Source organism: Triturus cristatus, chromosome 4_2 (assembly GCF_964204655.1).
Source record: "Triturus cristatus chromosome 4_2, aTriCri1.1, whole genome shotgun sequence".
Taxonomy (NCBI): domain Eukaryota; kingdom Metazoa; phylum Chordata; class Amphibia; order Caudata; family Salamandridae; genus Triturus; species Triturus cristatus.
Genome location: NC_140586.1, coordinates 47,109,738 through 47,130,498, shown reverse-complemented (window position 1 = coordinate 47,130,498; position 20,761 = coordinate 47,109,738). Strand labels below are relative to the sequence as shown.

General features: G+C 45.6%; 1 protein-coding gene across 3 annotated transcripts in view; it reads left to right on the top strand.

Annotated features, from left to right (window-relative positions):
- The window catches only part of WNT10B (Wnt family member 10B), a 136,233-nt gene that overhangs the window by 11,885 nt on the left and 103,587 nt on the right, over nucleotides 1-20,761 (top strand). For all 3 annotated transcript variants that reach the window (XM_085600407.1, XM_085600405.1, XM_085600406.1), the window contains exon 2: nucleotides 1,350-1,538. In XM_085600407.1, coding sequence (XP_085456533.1) covers nucleotides 1,471-1,538 — 68 coding nt within the window. In that variant the 5' untranslated portion in view covers nucleotides 1,350-1,470. The remainder of the gene's footprint in view (nucleotides 1-1,349; nucleotides 1,539-20,761) is intronic.

The window sequence follows — 20,761 nt, the reverse complement described above, 5'->3', positions numbered from 1 at the left end:
TGGAGACCACCTTTGCATCTGCGAGCGTCTCTACGAGTGTGTGAGTCTCTGGGTCTCTGAGTTTGGAGACCACCTTTGCATCTGTGAGGGTCTCTATGAGTGTGTGAGTCTCTCAGGGTCTCTGAGTTTGTGAGACCACCTTTGCATGTGTGAGGGTCTCTACGAGTGTGTGAGTCTATGGGTCTCTGACTATGGAGACCACCTTTGCATCTGTGAGGGTCTCTACGAGTGTGTGAGTCTCTGAGTTTGGAGACCAACTTTGCAACTGCGAGCGTCTCTACGAGTGTGTGAGTCTCTGGGTCTCTGAGTTTGGAGACCACCTTTGCATCTGTGAGGGTCTCTATGAGTGTGTGAGTCTCTCAGGGTCTCTGAGTTTGGAGACCACCTTTGCATCTGTGAGCGTCTCTACGAGTGTGTGAGTCTCTGGGTCTCTGAGTTTGGAGACAACCTTTGCATCTGTGAGCGTCTCTACGAGGGTGTGACTCTCTGAGGGTCTCTGAGTATGGAGACCACCTTTGCATCTGTGAGGGTCTCTACGAGTGTGTGAGTCTCTGAGTTTGGAGACCACCTTTGCATCTGCGAGCGTCTCTACGAGTGTGTGAGTCTCTGAGGGTCTCTGAGTTTGGAGACCACCTTTGCATCTGCGAGCGTCTCTACGAGTGTGTGAGTCTCTGGGTCTCTGAGTTTGGAGACCACCTTTGCATCTGTGAGGGTCTCTATGAGTGTGTGAGTCTCTCAGGGTCTCTGAGTTTGTGAGACCACCTTTGCATGTGTGAGGGTCTCTACGAGTGTGTGAGTCTCTGAGGGTGCTGAGTTTGGAGACCACCTTTGCATCTGTGAGGGTCTCTACGAGTGTGTGAGTCTCTGAGGGTCTCTGAGTTTGGAGACCACCTTTGCATCTGTGAGGGTCTCTACGAGTGTGTGAGTCTCTGAGGGTCTCTGAGTTTGGAGACCACCTTTGCATTTGTGAGGGTCTCTATGAGTGTGTGAGTCTCTGAGTTTGGAGTCCACCTTGCATCTGTGAGGGTCTCTACGAGTGTGTGAGTCTCTCAGGGTCTCTGAGTTTGTGAGACCACCTTTGCATGTGTGAGGCTCTCTGAACTTGTGAGGTCTTCTCTCTCTCCATGAAGGCCTTTGTAAGAAGGTGAGGTTATCCGCTGTAAGTGAGAGTCTCTGTGATTGGTGAGGTGCCCCGTGTGTATCCGCCAGGTTGACAGCCCTTAGCGCGTTGCATTATTTCCTTTAATGAACATGACATTCACAGAGTAAGACCCCCTAGCCGTTCTTATGTTTTTTGCTGTTTGGCTTTGCTGCTATGCCTGTTAACCCTGTGATTACCCCTCTTGCAGCGACCTGGCAACCAGGGGGTGTGAGGGAAGAAGCCCCCCCAGGGCCAGGAGATGAAGACTCGGTTCTACCCTAGGGTGCTTCCACAGCAGACTAGGCCCGGCCGGAGAGTGCGGCCGGAGCATGGCCCACGGCACCCCGTCCGACACCTGCCCTTGGATCCTCACCCTTTCCCTCTGGCTCTGCAGTCGGTAAGTGACATAATAAGACTCGGGTGTCATGAGAGAATGCCAGAACCTTTTCCCTTTTTAAGACACTTTTTCTCAGAATCTGTCTTGTTTTAGCTTTCTGTCAGTTCTGGGGGTTTTTTTTTCTCACAATTACTGGATTTTAAGAAGTGTTACAGCACCAGGTTAATATTTTCCCATCCTTTTTATGACTTGACTACAGCCGCTACAAGCTTTCTGTTGTTGAAGACCTATTGTGTACTACACGATTACTTACAGTGGGTTTGGGCCAGCCCCTTGCTTACTATTGCTTGGCTTTCTTGTCAATCTCATTTGCTTGCTTCCTTTTCAATGGCTTTCTTTCTTCTTGTGATTGTCCCTCCCATGGACCAATAGCTACTTCCATCATGTTCATCGGATGACTTGTATCCTTCCACTGCTTACATTCAGGGAAACATTTTTCTTTCCGCAGTCCATGGGTATGTATGTGTATTGTTGCTTTTTTAGGTCTCGCCTGACCCAGCGCATGCGCTGGTCTGGCGAGACTTATTGAGAGGGCTCCAAAAAGTGCTACCAGGACAGCCTAGAGCTACAGTGCATGTGCGCGGGCGCACGCGCCGCGCTTTACCGCGATTACTTTCCCTTTTGCGGCCGCATGGCCGCTTTGATGTTTGATCGCGATAGCATAGCCAATAGGTCTCGCTTTTGGGACCTTAGAAGTATTTAGTTATGCAACTGTTGCATGGCTAAACACTTATAAGGTCCCAAATGCGAGACCTATTGGCTATGCCAATGCTTGTCCTTTTTGTGCTGCTTCTCCCCTCAAACCCCCATTCCACCCTCTGCATTCTCAGTGTTGTTCCCCTTCCTGTCCCAAACTCCTCTGTCATTTCCCCGATCCTTTGTTCCTGCTTTTTAAAACAAATTTCAACCCCTCCTGCTTTTACAGTGCTTCCCTGCGTCTCCTGCTGCTCCTGCCACTTAGCAGCTTGACTTGTTCCTGCCACCACCCACACCCTCCTCCCTTGCTTTACACACCCTCCCCTTCTTATTCGTTTCTAAAAAAGAAAACATTTTATCTTTTTTGGAGGGCCCAACAGCTTCATTTCGCTACCGGAATGTTCCTTTCTCTTTGATGCGCTTTTGGTCATATTATTTTTAATTTACCACTCCAAAATTGGCGTTCGCCACTTTGGAACAGTAAATTAAAAGTTTTAAAAAACGGTGTCACGACACATACTTGTATGTGTCATGACACATACTTGTGCCTACATCATAACGCATGCACATGTAGATATCATCTCACCTTCCTGTTTTTGTTTTTGTCAATGCTGTTCCACATTGGCAAAAAGCATTGGCAAAGCCAAAAGGGCAGCCAATGTCTTTAACAGGTGACACCTATTGGCTTTGCCAATGAGTGTTTCCTCAAGTAACTATTCTGGCAATTCTGTCAAGATTCTAGAAGCTTCCATCTTCTTTTTCTTTTCTGTCCTGTGGCTCAGCTCTTTATTTACTTGTTTCAATATGGTGATAATAGAACAGGATAACACTCTTTAGTGATGGCTTTGGGGTCGATTACGATGCCACTTGGACACGAGTCCGAACGGCATCGTAGTGGAAGCAGGACCGCCCAACAAGGATTCGGGAGGTCCCGCTTCCCAGATTCTACGATCTGACCACCTTGTTGGTGGTCGGATCCTGTATTTTTCCATTGCAGCTTGTGCTGTTGCTCGCAGCACAATCCTTAATGGAAAAAATGCAGAGATTAAACACCCCTACATGTTGACTGAGGCATGGTACAGGAATATTATACAGGTGCTCCCCAGGACCCATAGCAGAGGGCCAGGGGGGATAGGGACCCTGCTAGGTGCCACCAAAGTCACTTTCAACCTGCCTCTTCATGCTGGGCGGACCGCCATGAAAGGGCAGGTGGAAAGTGAAATTGTAATCCCGACGGCGGAGCCAATGCTTGCTCCGATGACATTTGTGGATTACATTTCTGACTGCCACCCCGATGGGCTCTGTGACCTCATCAGAAGCGGAACCGTATTCCATGGGTTTCCCTCCAACCGCCAGTATCGTAATACGGCAGTCGATGGAAACCTCTGATGTTCGGCAGAAAGACTCTGACGAGCTGTTGGATGGCTTTCCGTCCGCCATCATAATGAGGCCTATGTCTTTCCTAAAAGTCACTACATGGCTGAATACAATGACTGGCGTGTGATTCACTAGGAATCTTGAAGCAAGATTGTTCCAACTCATTCTTGGCACACAGATAGGTAATTCAAGAAACGGACTTTCTGGAGACAGGACTTCTCACTGCTTCCCAGTTGAGACTGTCAAGAGCCAGTTACAGATAAGAGGAGCAACAGCTGCCACTCACTAGACCCTCCTGGATTTCTGGATTTGCAACAAAAATCAGCAGTTTTGTAAAAAGGCTGCACTTTTTACAAAAGTGCCCGCGAAATTCCCTTTATTGGCCCAGTGTAGACTACTGAGCCAAATAAAAGGACGAGATCAGTGAGCAGGTGAGGTGTTTGTTTACTCACCTGCTTCGCCGCATCCCCTTGCCTGGAGGTGCCCGGAGAACACTGATGCTGCTTGGACCAGGACACCAAATAGCAAGTAAGTTTTGCCACCCCCGGCAGAATATACATTTTCTCTGCTCCTCCTTCCCCGCCCTCAGCACTCCCACCATCCGTAGGCTGAAAGTGGATGGTGTGATTGCAGGGGCACGATTTGAAAACAGAGTAAGAATTCTAACCCATCACCTGTGGGCATGTGGCAGGACCCGCTGTGGTACTTTTTTTTAAAGTAAGAATCGGGCCTGCCACCTGTGGGCTTACGACGGGACTTGCTTTGGCACTGTTTTTTTTTAAAAAGACAGAATTTGGGCCGCCCGCCTGTTGGCATGCGAAAGACCCGCTCGGGCCTTGTTTTTTTAAGCATAAGAATTCAGACCTGCTGCAGGTCGGGATGCGGTGGGACCCGCTTGGGCAGTATTAAAAAAAGAACTTTTGGGCCCGCCGCCTGTGAGCATGTGGTAGGACCCACTTGGGCACTATTTAAAAAAAAAAAAAAAGACAGAATTCGGGCCTGTCGCCCATTGGCATGCGGCAGGACCTGCTAGGGGTAATATTGGGCCGGCCGCCTGTGGGCATGCAGGTGGACCTGCTGGGATCAATTTTTTTTTTAACTACCACAAAAGGTCAAATTTTGTGCGGCTAAATTACCGTTTTAAGGCTGCAAAATGTACTAATTTATGCAGCAATATCCTGGCGAGGTCTGACTAATAGACCCTACAGGGTTCTGCCATCTTCGTTCAGGTTCAGCTTATGTTCCTTTTATACCCCCAGGGTTGGCTGAGATATTGTTTTAATCACCCACTCTTGTTGACTTGGTTGGGCACACATTCAGTCCTCACCCAGGTTCACACTTTTATTTTCAATTACTGCTCATAGGGCCTCATCTGGCCAAAGGCCTGGAGTCAGAACTACGACCCTTGATGATTTATCGAAATCCTGAAGGCTTTTCTCATTATTAGCTGTCTCTCTCAATAGAGCAGTTACATCTTTCTTTTTTCATTTACCAATGTTTCAGCAGGAACATGAGATAGGACCCAACCAGCCTACTCTGGGCATCCTTAGAACTTGCGGTAAATCAGCTACATATGCTAAATTGTGGCGTTTTTTACTGCACATTTTTAAAGGTTACATCTCCTGCAGCACACCTCTCACATCTTTCTTACAATATTCTAAGGAGCCTCACAGGTTTCTAGAGCTCTCACCCTGTTAGCAGCATTTTCCTACAGCTCCTCCTCGATGCTTCCCACTCCTTTGGCTGGGCCCTTCATTTTCTCCTCCAAGCCTCCGCCGCACTCTCAGTCTTTTCAATTTTGATCCTGAAAACTGTGAGGAGTGCATTAATGTTAGAGGGCAACAGTCTTTTGGCTCTGATCAGCTCAATGTCTTCTGAGGTTTCTCCGATCATGTGCCTCTGGTCCTTCGTATGCGTTGAGTAATTGTTCCCAGATCTTTCACTTGTTTTCTGCTGGTTCTGTATGCAGTGCACCACTAGCCTGACTCACTGAGATCCCAGCAACCAGGAGTGAGACCACGTTTACAGACTTCATCTCTCTAGGGCAGAGCTCTTCAAACTGGGGGGGGGGGGGAGTGGTGGGGTGGCTGTTGTTGGGGGGGGCTGCTCTGGTTAATTGATCCGGGGGGGGGAGGTCCCCAGCTCTGGCCATGAGAAGCATCATGCTGATAACAATGCTTTGTTTTAAGTGGACACATGGGGGGCAGTCAGCCACTCTGTAATGGGCCATCACTAACATTTTTTGTCATTTATTTATTGGCTGGAAGTAGGTGTATTTGATTGAATTTTTTGAAGGGACATCAGAACTTAACTGCAATGTTTTAATATGTTTAGACATATTTAAACACTGCCAATTTAAGAGACTAATTGTGAAAAATTCAGGGGGGGGGGGCAGTGATTTTTTTATTTTACACGGGGCGTGGTATTAAAACGTTTGAAGACCACTGCTCTAGGGAATGTGATGAAGAAAGGGCCTGTCTTTGGGGTGGGGTCATTCCTCAAGATGCAGAATGTAGTACTTCAGGGCCCCAGTGGTAAGGGGGACAAGCACACACCAGGCATGACTGAGCCTATTTCTGAAACTATCTCATTTCCTTGAGCGATGTCTCATTTTCTCCAAGCATGGAAAGACGTCACCACAGATGTATGGATTGACAAAGCTGTATACTGGGGTTAAAGCCTTTAGATTTTCACCTCAAATCTCCCCAGCAATGTTTCCCTTCTTGTTTCTTAACTCATTCCCCTGACGTGTGATGCTGTCATCCTTTTGCCAACCTCCTTGACAAAGATGCCTTGAAAAGAGTACCAAGGCACCAGGAAAATTAATGCTTGTACTCCAAGTATTATCTTGTACACACAAAAGATCCATCTGCAACCAGAGGCAAATTTTAGATTTGCGTTTTGCCTCATGTTTATCAAAAATAAACTTTTTCTGAATGGGGATCCTAATGCAGGCTTCCTTAATTCTCTCAAGATCAGACGGTACAGCGACTAACAGCCAGAAGATGAGAAGTCCTTGTTAGGAATCTTCTGCACCTAGTATTCCAATATGGCCTTCTCACTCGAAGTATCTAGGATTGGCTATAACTTGATTGTTGTGTTTCGTGTTGCCATTTCACACTTAAGCACTCAAGACTCCCATCCCAATCTTCAGGTCTTAGTTTGTCACGGCTTCAAGTTCAACTTGCACCTGTTGAAAGACTATGTCTTTGATTGTTTCCTCTGCATCATTTGTTGGAGCATAGCACTGAATAATGGTGGTGTTGATGTATCTGCCTTTTAACTTCGCTGGCATGAGTCTGCTGTTGACTGGCTTCCACTCAATTAGGCTTTTTTTTTTATTTTTATATAGCATAAACATGACCTGAAGGTATCAGAGGGCTTTACATGTGTACCAGTTGGGTTACAGACAGACACATTCATTATGTTAGGCACAGGGAGATTTGGTGTTTTGTCCAGAATCACAGGATGTTGAGCGTCCCTGCTGAGATTTGAACCTGGTAACACAGCTTCAAGGTCGACCGCTCTAGCCATTAGTCCACATCCTCACCGTCCCCTTCCTCAGGATGATGAATACTTCTTTAAGATGTTGGTAATTGTTCCTTCCAGGGTACAGTACTAACTCTCTTGTGGTGGTTTTCATTCTACCAGATCCGGTCCTCCTACTTTTGCTGGACCCCAGTATGTGTTTGCTATAGTGCCTCATCTCAGATGATACTTGAGTCAGCTTTCCTGTGTCATATATAGTATTTCGCTCCAAAATCCAATTCTGGTCTTGCACTTGGCACTTAGAACGTCCGTCATCCTGTCAGTAGTTTCCTTGCCGTTTTGACTACTGTTAATCATGCATGTCTTATGTAGAGACTCTGGAAGTCCCTCATGCACAGATGATTTAGTGGTTCTTGCTGCTGTTTCCGTAACAAATTATTTTTATGGGACATGGTTGCTAGTCTTGTGTCCAACCCCCAACCTGGAAGACCAGTGAATCACGCTTCATCTGGTCTCAACCTTTTGACCTGTCTGGCTTGGGCGACCCTGCCAGGACACTAAGCTCTCACCAGCATACCTCCCCAGGTCAGTGGTACATGAAGCCCCTCAACCACTTCAAGGTGACGATCTTCTGAGGACCCTACTCTTTTGTCTCAATTTGGCACTGAGGGCATCAAAGTCACGTCAGCGAGAGTTGACCATTTGTTGAAACAAATCTGTGATTTCACCTTGAAGTCTGGCTGGAAAGTTCAATGACAACCACATCTATGAGGCATTTCAACCAGATCTTGTAAACATTTTCTGCAGTTGACCTCTATGACTATGATGACCTTAACTTAAAATCTGCTCTAATTCAATACAAAGTCTTTGCAACTCTGGAACAGATTACTGGCATCAAGCGTTGGTTGTGCTTATGTCAAAAATAAATATGAGAGAACATTAAGGCACCTGACCTCTTTCAGCGGAGTTAAAATATGCCGCCAGTTGGCCTCGATTCTGATCCTGTTAAACTTCAAGCAGAAGATGATGCAGGCCCTGAAGGGGAACATTTTCAAAGAAATGCCACTCAAAAATTCTAGATAGAGGCATGTCCTTATCATCAAAGTCATAGGAGTTCAACTGGAGAGCAATTGTCAATTTATTTACTTGTTCCTTTAAACCATGTGTGACGGTATTCTTCTCTTTTCTGAAATGGAGCATTACAATTGCTTCCAGTAAGGCATATCTGATGTATAGGTGGTTACAGGTATTAATCAAAACAGGGGGCACTGTTCCATATAAGGGGTGCAAGTGGTCACCCACTTACTAAAGAGAAAGAGGAAAGCACAAGTGATCCTAGGCTTAATGTGGCCCAAATGTGGAAGGGAAGAGCAAGTCTAGTCTCTTGATACCCTCACACACCCCGAAGGATGCCATGCTTCATCATCGGGCGTTTTGCTCCTCGTATGGCCGGCGCTGCAATGCCCTATGGGTCCCCCGAAGGGTCACTTTAGCGGAGATCTTTTGAGACAAAACACCGTATGGTGCATGCGGGTGTGTGGTGTGGGTCCTAAAAAAATTGTGCAGTGGTGCATGCAGAGTGAGTCTAAAACTGTCTACGGGTTGCCCAAAGAACACTTTTAATGAGGAGGGGCACCCTTGGCAGGTTAAAAAACCCGTAGGTCAGGCGTTACCTATATAGGCTAGATGGGCCCTAGTTAACTAAAACGAGGTCGACATGTTTCGTGCCTCTATGGTCCAACCTGATCCGTGGCGCTTCCTCAGGACCAAGAAAATCGTTTAAATAAGTGAAGTTTAAGTGAAAGTGAGTTGAGGGATACTGCCCTCAATGTGTAACCGGGCGTGCACGGTCTCAATGTACCCTGCAATCTAACTGCTACAGCTAGTTAGATATTACCCGCTCCAGGATACTGCCTAAACATGAAGGGAGAGTTGCTCCATAGGCTAGTAGCAGTCGAGCGCTCGCACCTTACCGGGAGTTTTGCTCGGGTGCTGGCTCTTGTGCACCTACCCCAACCGTACTTCTGCCTGTATGATTAGGCAGTATCCTGGAGCGGCTAATATCTAAACAAGAAATTTGTTTTCTAACCTTTATTCCTACACTAGCTTCAGAGGTAAATAGAACCCCGCTCCGCCAGAATGTAAAGAGTTTTACACTTTGGACTGGACAAGACCAACTATTTAAGGCAATGCTGTCTTGGAATTTGCTAGTCAACGTGCAACCTAGATTGCACAGTCAAGAATATGGAGAAGATGTGACATTGCGCATATCTTGAGGTCTGTGAGTATTCGCTGGGTACAAAGGCAGAGCAATAAAGATGAAAGTCCTAGTATTCACTTCTTGGTCTTCATTTGATTTCCTGAAAGAGTAATTGGACAGAAAAGTGCATCACAATACTTCCATGTTTAGTTTTTGAAGCCTTCATGTTTTTTGCCTTTTGACTTCTTATGCCTGGCCTTTGAGACAGCTTTCTCTCACTTGACTATTGTTCCCCAAAAATGTCATACATAATATGAATACATGGAGGGGTCTTTGTTCATCAGGTTGCTTGTGTATCCCGGAATTCCGTTTTGCTGTCTCTCGCTTGTGTGCTTCCGTTCCCATACCCGCACTTAGGTAGCTATCTCTCACCTGCATGTTTCTCTCCCCCATGTGCTTCTCATTGCACTCTCTCTCCCGACTGCTTCTCTCCCCATCTGCATTTATCTTCTTACTCGCCTGTGTGCTTCTCTGTCCCGGCTCTCTGTGTTGCTCTCTCGACTGTGCCCATCTCCCTTTGCCCCTGTGTTGCTCTCCGTAGTGTGCTTCACCCCCCAACAACTTCCCTGAGCTGCTCTTCTGATGAAAAATTTAAAATTTATATGCATATCCATCTCGGATCGGTAAATAAAATCAAGCATTTGCAAAGCCAATTGGTTTCACCTATGCAAGAGCTATTGGCTTTTCCAATGTGTTTTAGGCATGTTGTACACAAGCAAAGGTGCTGTACAGCATAGCTATAAGTTATTGGCGTTAAGGAGAGTGGCGCAGACTGTGACAGAGTGAAATGATGCAGAGTGGAAGAGTGTCATCGATTGGAGTGGCATAGAGTTTTGTGGACTGAGTAGCATAGAGTGGAGTTGCGTACAGTGGCATACAGTGGAGTGAGTAGAGTAGAGTGGACTAATATAGAGCGAATTGGTATAGAGTGTTGCAGAGTGTAGTGACACAGAGTGCAGCGGCATAGAATTCAGCGGTGTAGAATGCAATGGCATACATTAGAGTGTTGCATAGCAGAGTGCAGTGGCATAGCATTGAGTGGTGCAGAGTAGAATGTTGTAGAGTACAGTGGTGTACAGTACAGTGGTGCAGAGTAGAGTGGCATAGAATGTAGTGGCATAGAGTTCTGCAGAGGAGAGTGGTGCAGAGTGTGACAATTAGAGTATAGTGCAATGGTGTAGGGTGGGGTTTTGCAGAGTACAGTAGCATTGAGTACAGTGGTGCACAGTAGAGTGCATTGGTGTAGAGTAGAGTGGTGCAGAGCAGTGTGCAGTGGCCTGGAGTGGCGTAGAGTAGAGTGCATAGGCATAGACTGTTGAAGAGTATAGTTGCGTATAGTGTAGCGTCATAGAATTTAGCGGTATACAAATCAGCACCGTAGAATGTAGTGGCGTAGATTAAAGTAGCGCATAGTAGAGTGCAGTGACATAGAGTACAGTGGTGCAGAGTACAGTGGTGTAGAGTAGAGTGGTGTAAAGTAGAGTGTCATAGAGTGCAGTGGCATAGAGTGGTGCAGAGTGGAGTGGCATAGAGTGCAGTAGTGTAGAGTGGAATGCTGCAGAGTGAGTGCAATGATACAGATTAGAGTGGCGTAGAGTGCATTGGCATAGAGTGTGGAGTAGAGTGGCGTAGAGTTCAGCGAGTGCAGCGTTGCAGTGTAGGGTGCTATAGAATGCAGTGGTGTACAGTGGCATAGAGTGCATTGGGGTCGAGTGCACTCATGTAGAGTGCAGAAGCATAGAGTAGAGTGGAATAGGGAGCAGTGGTGTAGAGTACAGTGGTGCAAAGTAGAGTGCAGTGACGTAAAGTGCATTAGCATAGAATGCAGTGGCGCAGAGTTCAGTGGTTTAAAGTAGAGTGGCATAGAGTACAGTGGCATAGAGTGGAGTGGCACAGATAGGTGTAGAGTGCAGGGGTGTAGAGTAAATTGTTTCAGAGTAGAGTGGAGTGGAGCAGGATAGAGTGCATTGGCAAAGAATAGAGTGTCATGGTTTAAAGTAGTGTTGAGTGCAGTGGCATAGAGTGCAGTGGTGCAGAGTAGATTAGAGTGGCATACAGAGGATTGGCGTAGAGTGGAGTGGTACAGAGAAGAGTGCATTGGTGTAGAGTGCATTGGCATAGACTGCAGTGTTGCAAAGTGGCGTAGAGTGGAGTTGTGCAGAGTAGAGTGGCCTAGGCTGGATTGACTGGAGTGGTGTAGAGTGCAGTGGCGAAGATTGCAGTGGTGTAGAGTAGAGTGGCTTAGAATACATTGGCATAGAGTAGAGTGGTGCAGAGTAGAGTAGAGAGCCGTAGAGTGGAGTGGCGTGAAGTGCAGTGGCATAGAGTGGAGTGGTGCAGAGTGGAGTACAGTACAGTGGTGTGGAGTGGTGTAAAGTGAAGTGGTGTAGAGAAGAGTGGAGTGGAAAGAATGGACTATGCATGGTGTAGTAGCACACTGCCATTACCGACAACATATTTTCAATTGAAATGACCATTACATTTCCAGAGACATAAAGTTTTACTAATAAAACTATACAGCGTACAAACGATGATGTGCTGAAATGGCATCACCTAGTGTATTGATTTGTTTTGATCATATTAAAGTTATTGTTTCCAACACACTTCAGAATTCATAAAAATTGCTTCATTTGTGCATTCCTAATTCTGATATATTCTGAAATACTTGCACAGTTCATTTAAATATTGTGTGCGCTAGAAAAAAAAGTGTCCTACCCCAGTATTGAGTAAGATTGACAGATAAATCCTCTCACTTCGAAGTCGGAGAAAGAAAGTAAACACCAAGCTCCCTCAGAAGGCAGAGCCTGACATTTAACCTCTGTCGTTAAATGCACAGCAAATGTGACAAGATAAGAACATGATTTACAGGCCTGTTCACAGAAAGAAGCACTTGTGGGAGAATACACGGAGATGTAGTGTGAGAAGGCTTTGCTCCTTGGGAGGGACGAACTCAAGCTGGACAGACTAAAACAAATAAAGTCAGCAAATAGAAAGCCAGAAAATGTGAGTTACAAACCACAAAGCCAGTGATAAGCAACTGGAGGAATGCATTCCCAGGGAAGCCTCCTGAATGTCCCCAAGATGTCATTAGCAAACCAGACAGCTGTGCCGTCTGATAGGCTTTGACCTAAAAAGGCACCTGTGTTATTTTGTAAATAGTCATGTGCTCACCTAAAATATGACACTGCAGCGTCATTGCGCCTTTTCTTTCTTTTCCATATTTGTGCTGTACAATTGGCAATGCTGTATGGCATTGTCAAAAACCATTGGCAAAGTCAGTAGGTCACAAAGTCAAGCGTCATCGGCGTTACCACTGCTTATTAAAGTTGCTATGACATTGAGTGCTACGTTGGGTGATGATTTTTTCCTGCTCTCATAAAAAGTAATAGTAAAATGCATTGCACAACTGAAAGGCTTGTCTTTCTTTTTTTTTGTTTTAAAAAAGCATCCCTAATCATACAGCCACATCAGTGAATGTTTTTTATTTTCCATTTTATTGTAAGCATGTGTTGGGCATATTTATGTGGTGGTCTGTTTTTATTTTATTATTTTTATTATGTTTGTAATAAGAAAAAAGTTTTAAAAAGTAACAATTACACTATTACGCAATGGCCCGATCTTTTAGCGTTGCCAGTGCTTGTTCCTTGTTGCGTTTACTTTGCTGTTAACGCTGCTTCTGAGCCTTGACGATTTTTGCCTCCCGTTGTTTGCCAAGAAAGCTGCTGAGATTTTTAGGTCTCGCCTGACCCAGCGCATGCGCTGATCTGGCGAGACATTTTGTGAGGGCTCCAAAAAGTGCTACCAGGCCAGCCTAGAGCTACAGTGCATGTGCACGGGCGCGCGCATCGCGCTTTAAGCGATTACTTTCACTTTCGCGGCCTCGCTGCCGCTTTGATGATTGATCGCGACCGCGATCACTTTAGCGGCCGCACGGCCGCTTTGATGTTCTCCGTGAGGCTTCAATAGATTGCAGCAGTTAAAACAAGCATTGGCCGCTTTGATGTTCTCCGTGAGGCTTCAATAGATTGCAGCAGTTAAAACAAGCATTGGCCGCTTTGATGTTCTCCGTGAGGCTTCAATAGATTGCAGCAGTTAAAACAAGCATTGGCATTGCCAGTAGGTCTCGCTTTTGGGACCTTATAAGTGTTTAGTTATGCAACTCTTGCATGGCTAAACACTTATAAGGTCCCAAAGGCGAGACCTATTGGCTATGCCAATGCTTGTTTTTTTATCGCTTATTTCTTTGACTGCTTGTTTTCCTCTATGTGGTTATATTACTTTGCTACCATTTTCTGCTTTTCTTTTCTTCTGATTGTGGCCTTTGGGGAGACAGAATTTCCTCGGGAAAGGCAGAGCTTATTCATATCATATACCCAGTATATACCATAAGAATAAAACTGCTGATTGACTAGGCATGGATCAGTGCCCTTAGCGATGATGTCCTGTTTAGGTCATTTAGTGCATTCAACAAACATCAGACGGTGTTCAAAGTAAACAACGGACGTAGCAGAGCGTCCCTTTTTCTTTCAGCTTCTAATACTACCCAGCTGACACCATGTCTGTCACTGGGACGCGAACCTAAACTGGTGTTCGGGTGGCCCCTGGAATTAGGGCAACACAAACACACTAAGCCAAAAAAAGATGGCAGGATGGGCCAGATGAAAACAACGCTGCAGCTATCAAGGTTTTAAAAGCGAATAAACGTGATACTAAATAGAAACAAATTCGGTGTTCACGGTTAGATAAATATTTTATGCAAATTCACAGTGTTAACCCCTTGACTTAGCATCCTCGGTTCCTGTCTCATCGAGTCTTAATTTTTGACGCAGCAGATCTGGTCAGAGGCAGAGAACTCCCCATGAGAAGGTTAAACTACTGCCCCTCGACTCTAAAGCTGTCTGTTCCCTAAGAACGAAATCCTCATTCATCAAAACGTAGCAAACAGGGGGGATGCTCCCATCCCTTAAATATCTTTCGTTGCGCCCGCACCCCCCTTCCACTGCGCCCTCTCGCAGCTCTCTCTACTCGAAGGAAACACATTAATTTACGAATAACTGGCATGGAATAATTTTATCAGTAATTAATTCGACGCATTTTTGTTGCGATTTAGGGTGATTCGGTGAAGCGGAACGAGCACCGTGCCCCCTTGAAATTGGCATCTGTGGGTTCATCCGTTGACGGAGAGCGCGCGCTGAGCGCACGTGCTGCAGCTCCTCTGACGTCCGCATTAGTTCGTACCTTTCTATTTCCTGTTTCCAATTATGTCACCTTGTTAGTGGGGTAATATAAAGCTGAATCCTATCCTCCCGTAACATCGACGTGTTGTGATCTGCAGGCGCCTCTCGCTCGTTGATAGGCCGGCCGCAGGGGATGTTCTCCCGGCCCTTCCCTGCGATGCTATGAAAACACCGAGCCAGAGACCTCAGGTAGCAGCAGTGGGGGGCCCACACCCTGCTCGGAATGTCCCCTGCGGCCTGCCAGCGCGCGTGCTGCCAATCTGGGCTGCAGAGCCCGGGATCTCCTACGGTAGGTAGGGCTCAATCAGACAGACCCTCACTAGTCTGGGCTTTTCAGAGCCTCCTCCCTCACTCAAGTGGGTCGGCGCTCAGTGACTTTCAGAGCTCTCCCATACTAAGGCGGTGCAGCACTCTGGCTTTCATTAGTATCATCTCCAGTGAGAGCGGCCAACACTGACCTTCAGAACATCCCCTTTGTAAAGGGCACAAGTCCCCCCAAAAAAACAAGCACTGGCAAAGCCAATAGCGCTCGCCTATGCAAGAGATATTGGCTTTGCCAATGTGTTTCAGCGTAGATGAGAGTGGCATGGAGTGGAGTGACATTTGGGGGCATGTTTACAAGCCCCTATCGCCATCACAACGTCACATTTCACGACGTTGTGGTGGCGATAGGGGCCTCGCCTTATTTACAAGGCAGCATTAAGCCACTTAACGTGGCTTAACGCTGCCTTGTAAATAAGGCACCCTTTCACGCTGTACTTAGCATGAAAGGGGTGGGCAATGGGGGTTGCAGTGGGCATTCCACCGCAACACCCATTGATTTTGACGCTGCCCCATATTTACAAGGGTGGCGTAAATATGGGGCAGTGCCAAAATTAAGACCAGGGAAAACCTGGTGTTACCCTGGCGAAACGGGGAGAAATGTTTAATTTCTCCTCGTTTTGCTGTTTCCATGTGTGCTGCGTTGTGCAGCATGCATGGAAACAGCAAAACACCATGCATGATTGTTTATGTGCAGGAAGGTGTCCCTTCCTGCATATAAACAATAATTTAAAAAAAGGACGTTTTGCAACTTCTGTGTGTGCTGCATTAATCAGCACACATAAAAGTCACAAAACAGCATTTAAAGATTGTTTATGGGCAGGAAGGGAAAATTCTTGCACATAAAAAATCTTCTCCTGCAATGCAGACACTATTATACTTTGGTGCAAGGGTGCCTGCGTTGGCGCTAGGCAACTACATTTTGCACCAGCGCAGGGGGAAATGCAGGGCTGCACTATATTGTTGTAAATATGGTGCAGCGCTGCATTTCAGAAGTGGCGGATCATGGCGTTAAGCCAAGAATGCTAACGCCATGCTCCGTCACTTCCATTGTAAAAATGCCCCATAGTGTTGTGGAGTGGAATGGTGTAGAGAGGAGTATTGTGGAGTGTCGTAGAGTGAAAAATAGAGTGCCATGGAGTATTGTAGAGTAGATTGTCATAGAGAGTTGTGGAGTGCCGTGAAATGGAGTAGAGTGTTGTTAAATGGAGTAGTGTGGAGTGATGTAGAGTGGAGTGATGTAGAGTGGCGTAAAGTTGAAGGACGGAGAGTGAAGTAGAATGTTGGGGAGTGGCATATAGTAGAGTTGAGTGGCATCAAGTGGAGTGGAGTGCTGTAAAGTTGAGTAGAGTGAGGTAGAGTAGAGTAGAGTGGTATATATATATATTTATATATATATATATATATATATGTCCACACCAAACGAAAAAGTTCTTCGTGCGCCCTCAGTAATAAACAGGTGAAACAACGATATCAATATCCGAAAGTTTAATTCACACTACGCGTTTCGGCGACAAGCCTTGATCACGTGTGAACATGTGTTACCCAACAGTCCTAATAAAGCATTGAAATTGCGATGTCATCACGTTAGACAGAACCAGGGCAGCGGCCATCTTAGAGTGGTACAAGCATTATTGGTACACAGGAAAACATTGCATATTCAAATAAAAATAAAAATTAAATTGATAAATCAATGTTGCAATGTGACGTGTCTACACAGGTGCGGATAAAGCATTGAAATTACGCTGTCAAAACACCGGAATGAGTTGGAGCCAAGGCAGCGGCCATCTTGGAGTGGTAAAAACAGTATTGGTACTTAAAAAAACATTGCATACTCAGAATCGGAGTTCAAAGTTGAGAGAATTGATACATGATGCAATGTGAGTTGTCTCCACAAGTGCGGAACATCCCTATGGCTGCACTGCTGGACCGAAGGAATAGTAGGGTAATACTAATATTAACGGAAACGGTGGTTGCCATGGCAATGGTGCCCCCAACAATTGACACGAAAAATGCGTGAGCTAAAGACAGGGGTCAGGTGAATGGCAGTCTACGGGCAAGTGCCCAGGCAACTACCTAGTAATGTTATGACTAGCGCTAAATAACGGGGACAAAAACATAATACTGCAATAGTAGTAGCTCTACAGACATAAAATGTGTACGTGATGACTATAACCATAGGACTTATCTTAGCCAATGAGCGTGCCCATAGTGGAAAGGTTTGAGGTGATGAGCAAGTGAAGAGTGAACTCGTGGAGTGAAAGGGTAGGATGCCCGTGCCGGTGAGTCAAAGTGAAGGGCTCCTTCCTTCTCTCCTGTAAATAATACAAAAAATGAACATGTCAGTGCAACGAATAACATAGCTCATAGGGTTAACACAATACAGAAGTATTAAGTAGCATAGCATACACATCGAAAAGGAGACTATTAAAAGACAAAACAGCTAGATTTGGTTGTACAAGGGTGAGCATAAAAACACATGGTATGCTGGACGGGTAAGGGAGCAATTAAGACATAAAATATGCTTATATGGTTCCTCATTATTTAAGGTGGATTGACATTTCCTCATCCATGTTCAATCCCCCTGGGCTCTTTGTTTGAAAGTCAATAATATATCTAGATTCACGTTGTCTGAGGTGAAGAGTTCTATCACCACCTCTGGGATTCCTAGGTATATGTTCCAAAATGCAGTAACTCATGTCGTTAATGTTGGAACCATGTTTGGAGAAAAAGTGACGAGCAACCGGGTATTTGGGGTCATTATTGGTAATGGCCCTTAGATGCTCCATCACTCTCTTTTTAGCAGGACAGGTGGTACTCCCTATGTACCAAAGTCCGCACGTGCACTCAATGGCATAAATCACGAAACAGGTACTACATGTGAGAAATTGCGTGATTTTCTTGGACACCCCACCATATGTCAGATTGTCTTTAAATGTACTGTTTCTGCAAGCTTTACAATGGCCACATGGAAAAAATCCCATGAGGCCATGGCCAGTATTGGTGGTACGGTCAGTGATATCATTTCTGACTACTATGTCTCTGATGTTCTTATTCCTCCTGTAGGTGATACTGGGCCTGTCAGGAACCAGATTGCCAACCACCCCATCTGATTTAAGAATGTCCCAATGTTTCGCGAAAATGCGTTGGATTTTATGTGCATCAGAATTGTATGTGAGGATCACCCGGACCACATCTGAGGTATCATCGGTGGTACTTTCTACTCTGTCTTTCAGGGTGTCTACCCTATCAATCCCTTCCGCGCGTTCTTTCGCTTTTCTGAGAACCCAATTGGGATAGCCTCTAGCTTGGAACCGGCTGACAATGTTATCCCTCTCTGTACTGTATGAATCGGGATTGTTGCAATTTCTCTTTGCCCTCAGCAGCTCCCCGTAGGGAATACTCCATTTGAGAGTATCGGGGTGGCTGCTGAGGGCATGCAAGATGCTATTGCCCGCTGTAGCTTTCCGAAAAAGAGTAGTGCATATTTTGTTCTCCACTACCTCCAGTCCTACGTCAAGAAAGTCCGTTTTGGTGTCATTGATACTCCCAGACAGAACAATGTTGTAACTATTGGTGTTCAGTTTCGAGATAAATTCCTCAGCTTCACCTCTGGTGCCATTCCAGACGATGAACAAGTCATCAATGTAGCGACGCCACATGACAACTTTACTGAAATCGGTTTCCAGGGTCCTGCTGGCTGTTATTTCTTGCTCCCAGAAGCCCATGAATAGATTGGCGAAACTGGGAGCAAAGCAGGAACCCATGGCAGTACTGTTAACCTGCCTGTAGAGGGCGCCATTGAAAGAGAAAATGTTGTTTTTGAGACAAAATTCGATCATTTCCATAATCATATGGCTGTGTTCCCTGTATCTGATCGGTCTTTGCCTCAAAAAGTACTCGCAGGCTTCCATCCCCTGTTGGTGATTGATTATTGTGTACAGGGACTGGACATCCAGCACGACAAAGAGGTAGGTGGGTTCCCAGGTCAATTCCTCAATTTTGCCAAGAAAGTCTTTTGTATCCCTCAAATAACTGGGAAGGGATATGACATATTCCCTCAGGAAATGGTCCACATACTTAGAGATGTGTTCACTGACACTCCCTATGGAAGAGACAATGGGGCGACCAGGAGGTCTGACTTTATCTTTGTGGAGTTTCGGTAGTAAGTACAATATGGGAAGTTTGGGATGGTCCCTTTTTAAATAGCAAAATTCTTCCCATACTAAGAGGCCCTTGTCCTTCCAATCAGTAAGTTTGTCCCAGATTTCTGTGATGCTCAAGTTATAGATGTCCCAGGATATGGTTATGTAGAAATTAGTGTCTTGCAGTTGTCTTAATGCTTCACTAATGTAGTAGTCTCTGTCTAGGATAACCACATTGCCCCCCTTGTCAGCTGGGCGTATAACTAGAGTGGTGTCACTGGCTAGAGTTTTGAGTGCCTGTCTTTGAGTGTAAGATAAGTTGTTCGTGCGGCTACCTGAGTATTTTTTACTGAATCTGAGATCAACCAGAGATTTAGCAATGCAATCCTGGAATGTGTCAATGTTGTCGTGGGGAAGAGGGGGCACAAAAGTAGATTTGATTTTGAAATTGGTGCATGCTGCTGCCCCTTGAGTGAGATCCATATCCCCTAAGATTTGAGTGGTGCGGATCTCACCATCATTAGATGTTATATCATGCGCTAAATCAGCTAAAACCAAAAGATTATCAATATCATTGATCATAAGATTACCCATGGCGTCATTGTTCGTATTACCACTACCAGGTATATGTTCTTGTCCTTTCAGTTTAAACCACTTTTTAAGTTTGAGTTTCCTCGCATATTTGAATAAGTCAATGCGTGTTTCAGTGTAGTTAAAGGGAGAGGACGGACAGAAAGAAAGGCCCAAACATAGGGTTCTCTTTTCTATGTCGGATAATGGTCTTTTGGATAGATTTACAACCGTTAAGTTTACCATGTTCATATCCATTAGTAATTTCTGTTGGAGCGTGTTTTTCTGCTTCCCATGGCTCCCCTTCCTTTGTCTGCGTTCCCAGCGTTGTTGTAATCTCTTTTTTCTGTGGCGGCGCTTCCCCTGCCACGTCCTCTTCCTCGTCCCCGGGTTCTCGGTTGTTGGTTGTCCCGTGTTGTTTGTCGGTCCCTCTGCAGGACCCGAAACTCCTCTAAAAAATTGACCTGTCTGATGTTACAGTCCTCGCCAGATGTGTTGCCTTCCGATACATCTGATTCGACATCACTTACAGTGGGGGTGTCAGGTACCGGGATGTTAGTTGCAGTGGGAATGGTTTGTCTGAGGGTGTCCTGTGTGGTATACAAATGGTCATATTTTCTACTGAACGTTAGGATCCTTCCCTTTTCATAATCCGAGTAATCTCTATTCATCTTCCTTTGCTTTCTAGCTTTAATCTCTTCCTCATATTTGGTAAGACGTTCCTTCATGGACTCTAGGATTTTCTTTAAGGTATCATTGTCCACCATCTGTTGCAAGTCTGCAGTAAGGGTTTTGATCTGTTTTAGAAGCTCATCCCTGTCCTGCCAAGCATACTTGATCAATATGCCCATCATGCCTTTGGAGCTTGCAGCTGAGTGTTCCGACCATTCCTCCAGCATTTTGGGGTTGGGGGCTTCATACGTGGGAGTAATAAAAATTCTTAGTCCTCTTGGCGCCATATTTTGGTCTACATAATTCTGTAGAGAGATCGCCTCCCACCATTTGGACACCTCATTTCTTTTAAGTTTCTCCAGTTTTTTGATGGTATCTTCTACTGGTTGTTATTATGTTTTTGTCCCCGTTATTTAGCGCTAGTCATAACATTACTAGGTAGTTGCCTGGGCACTT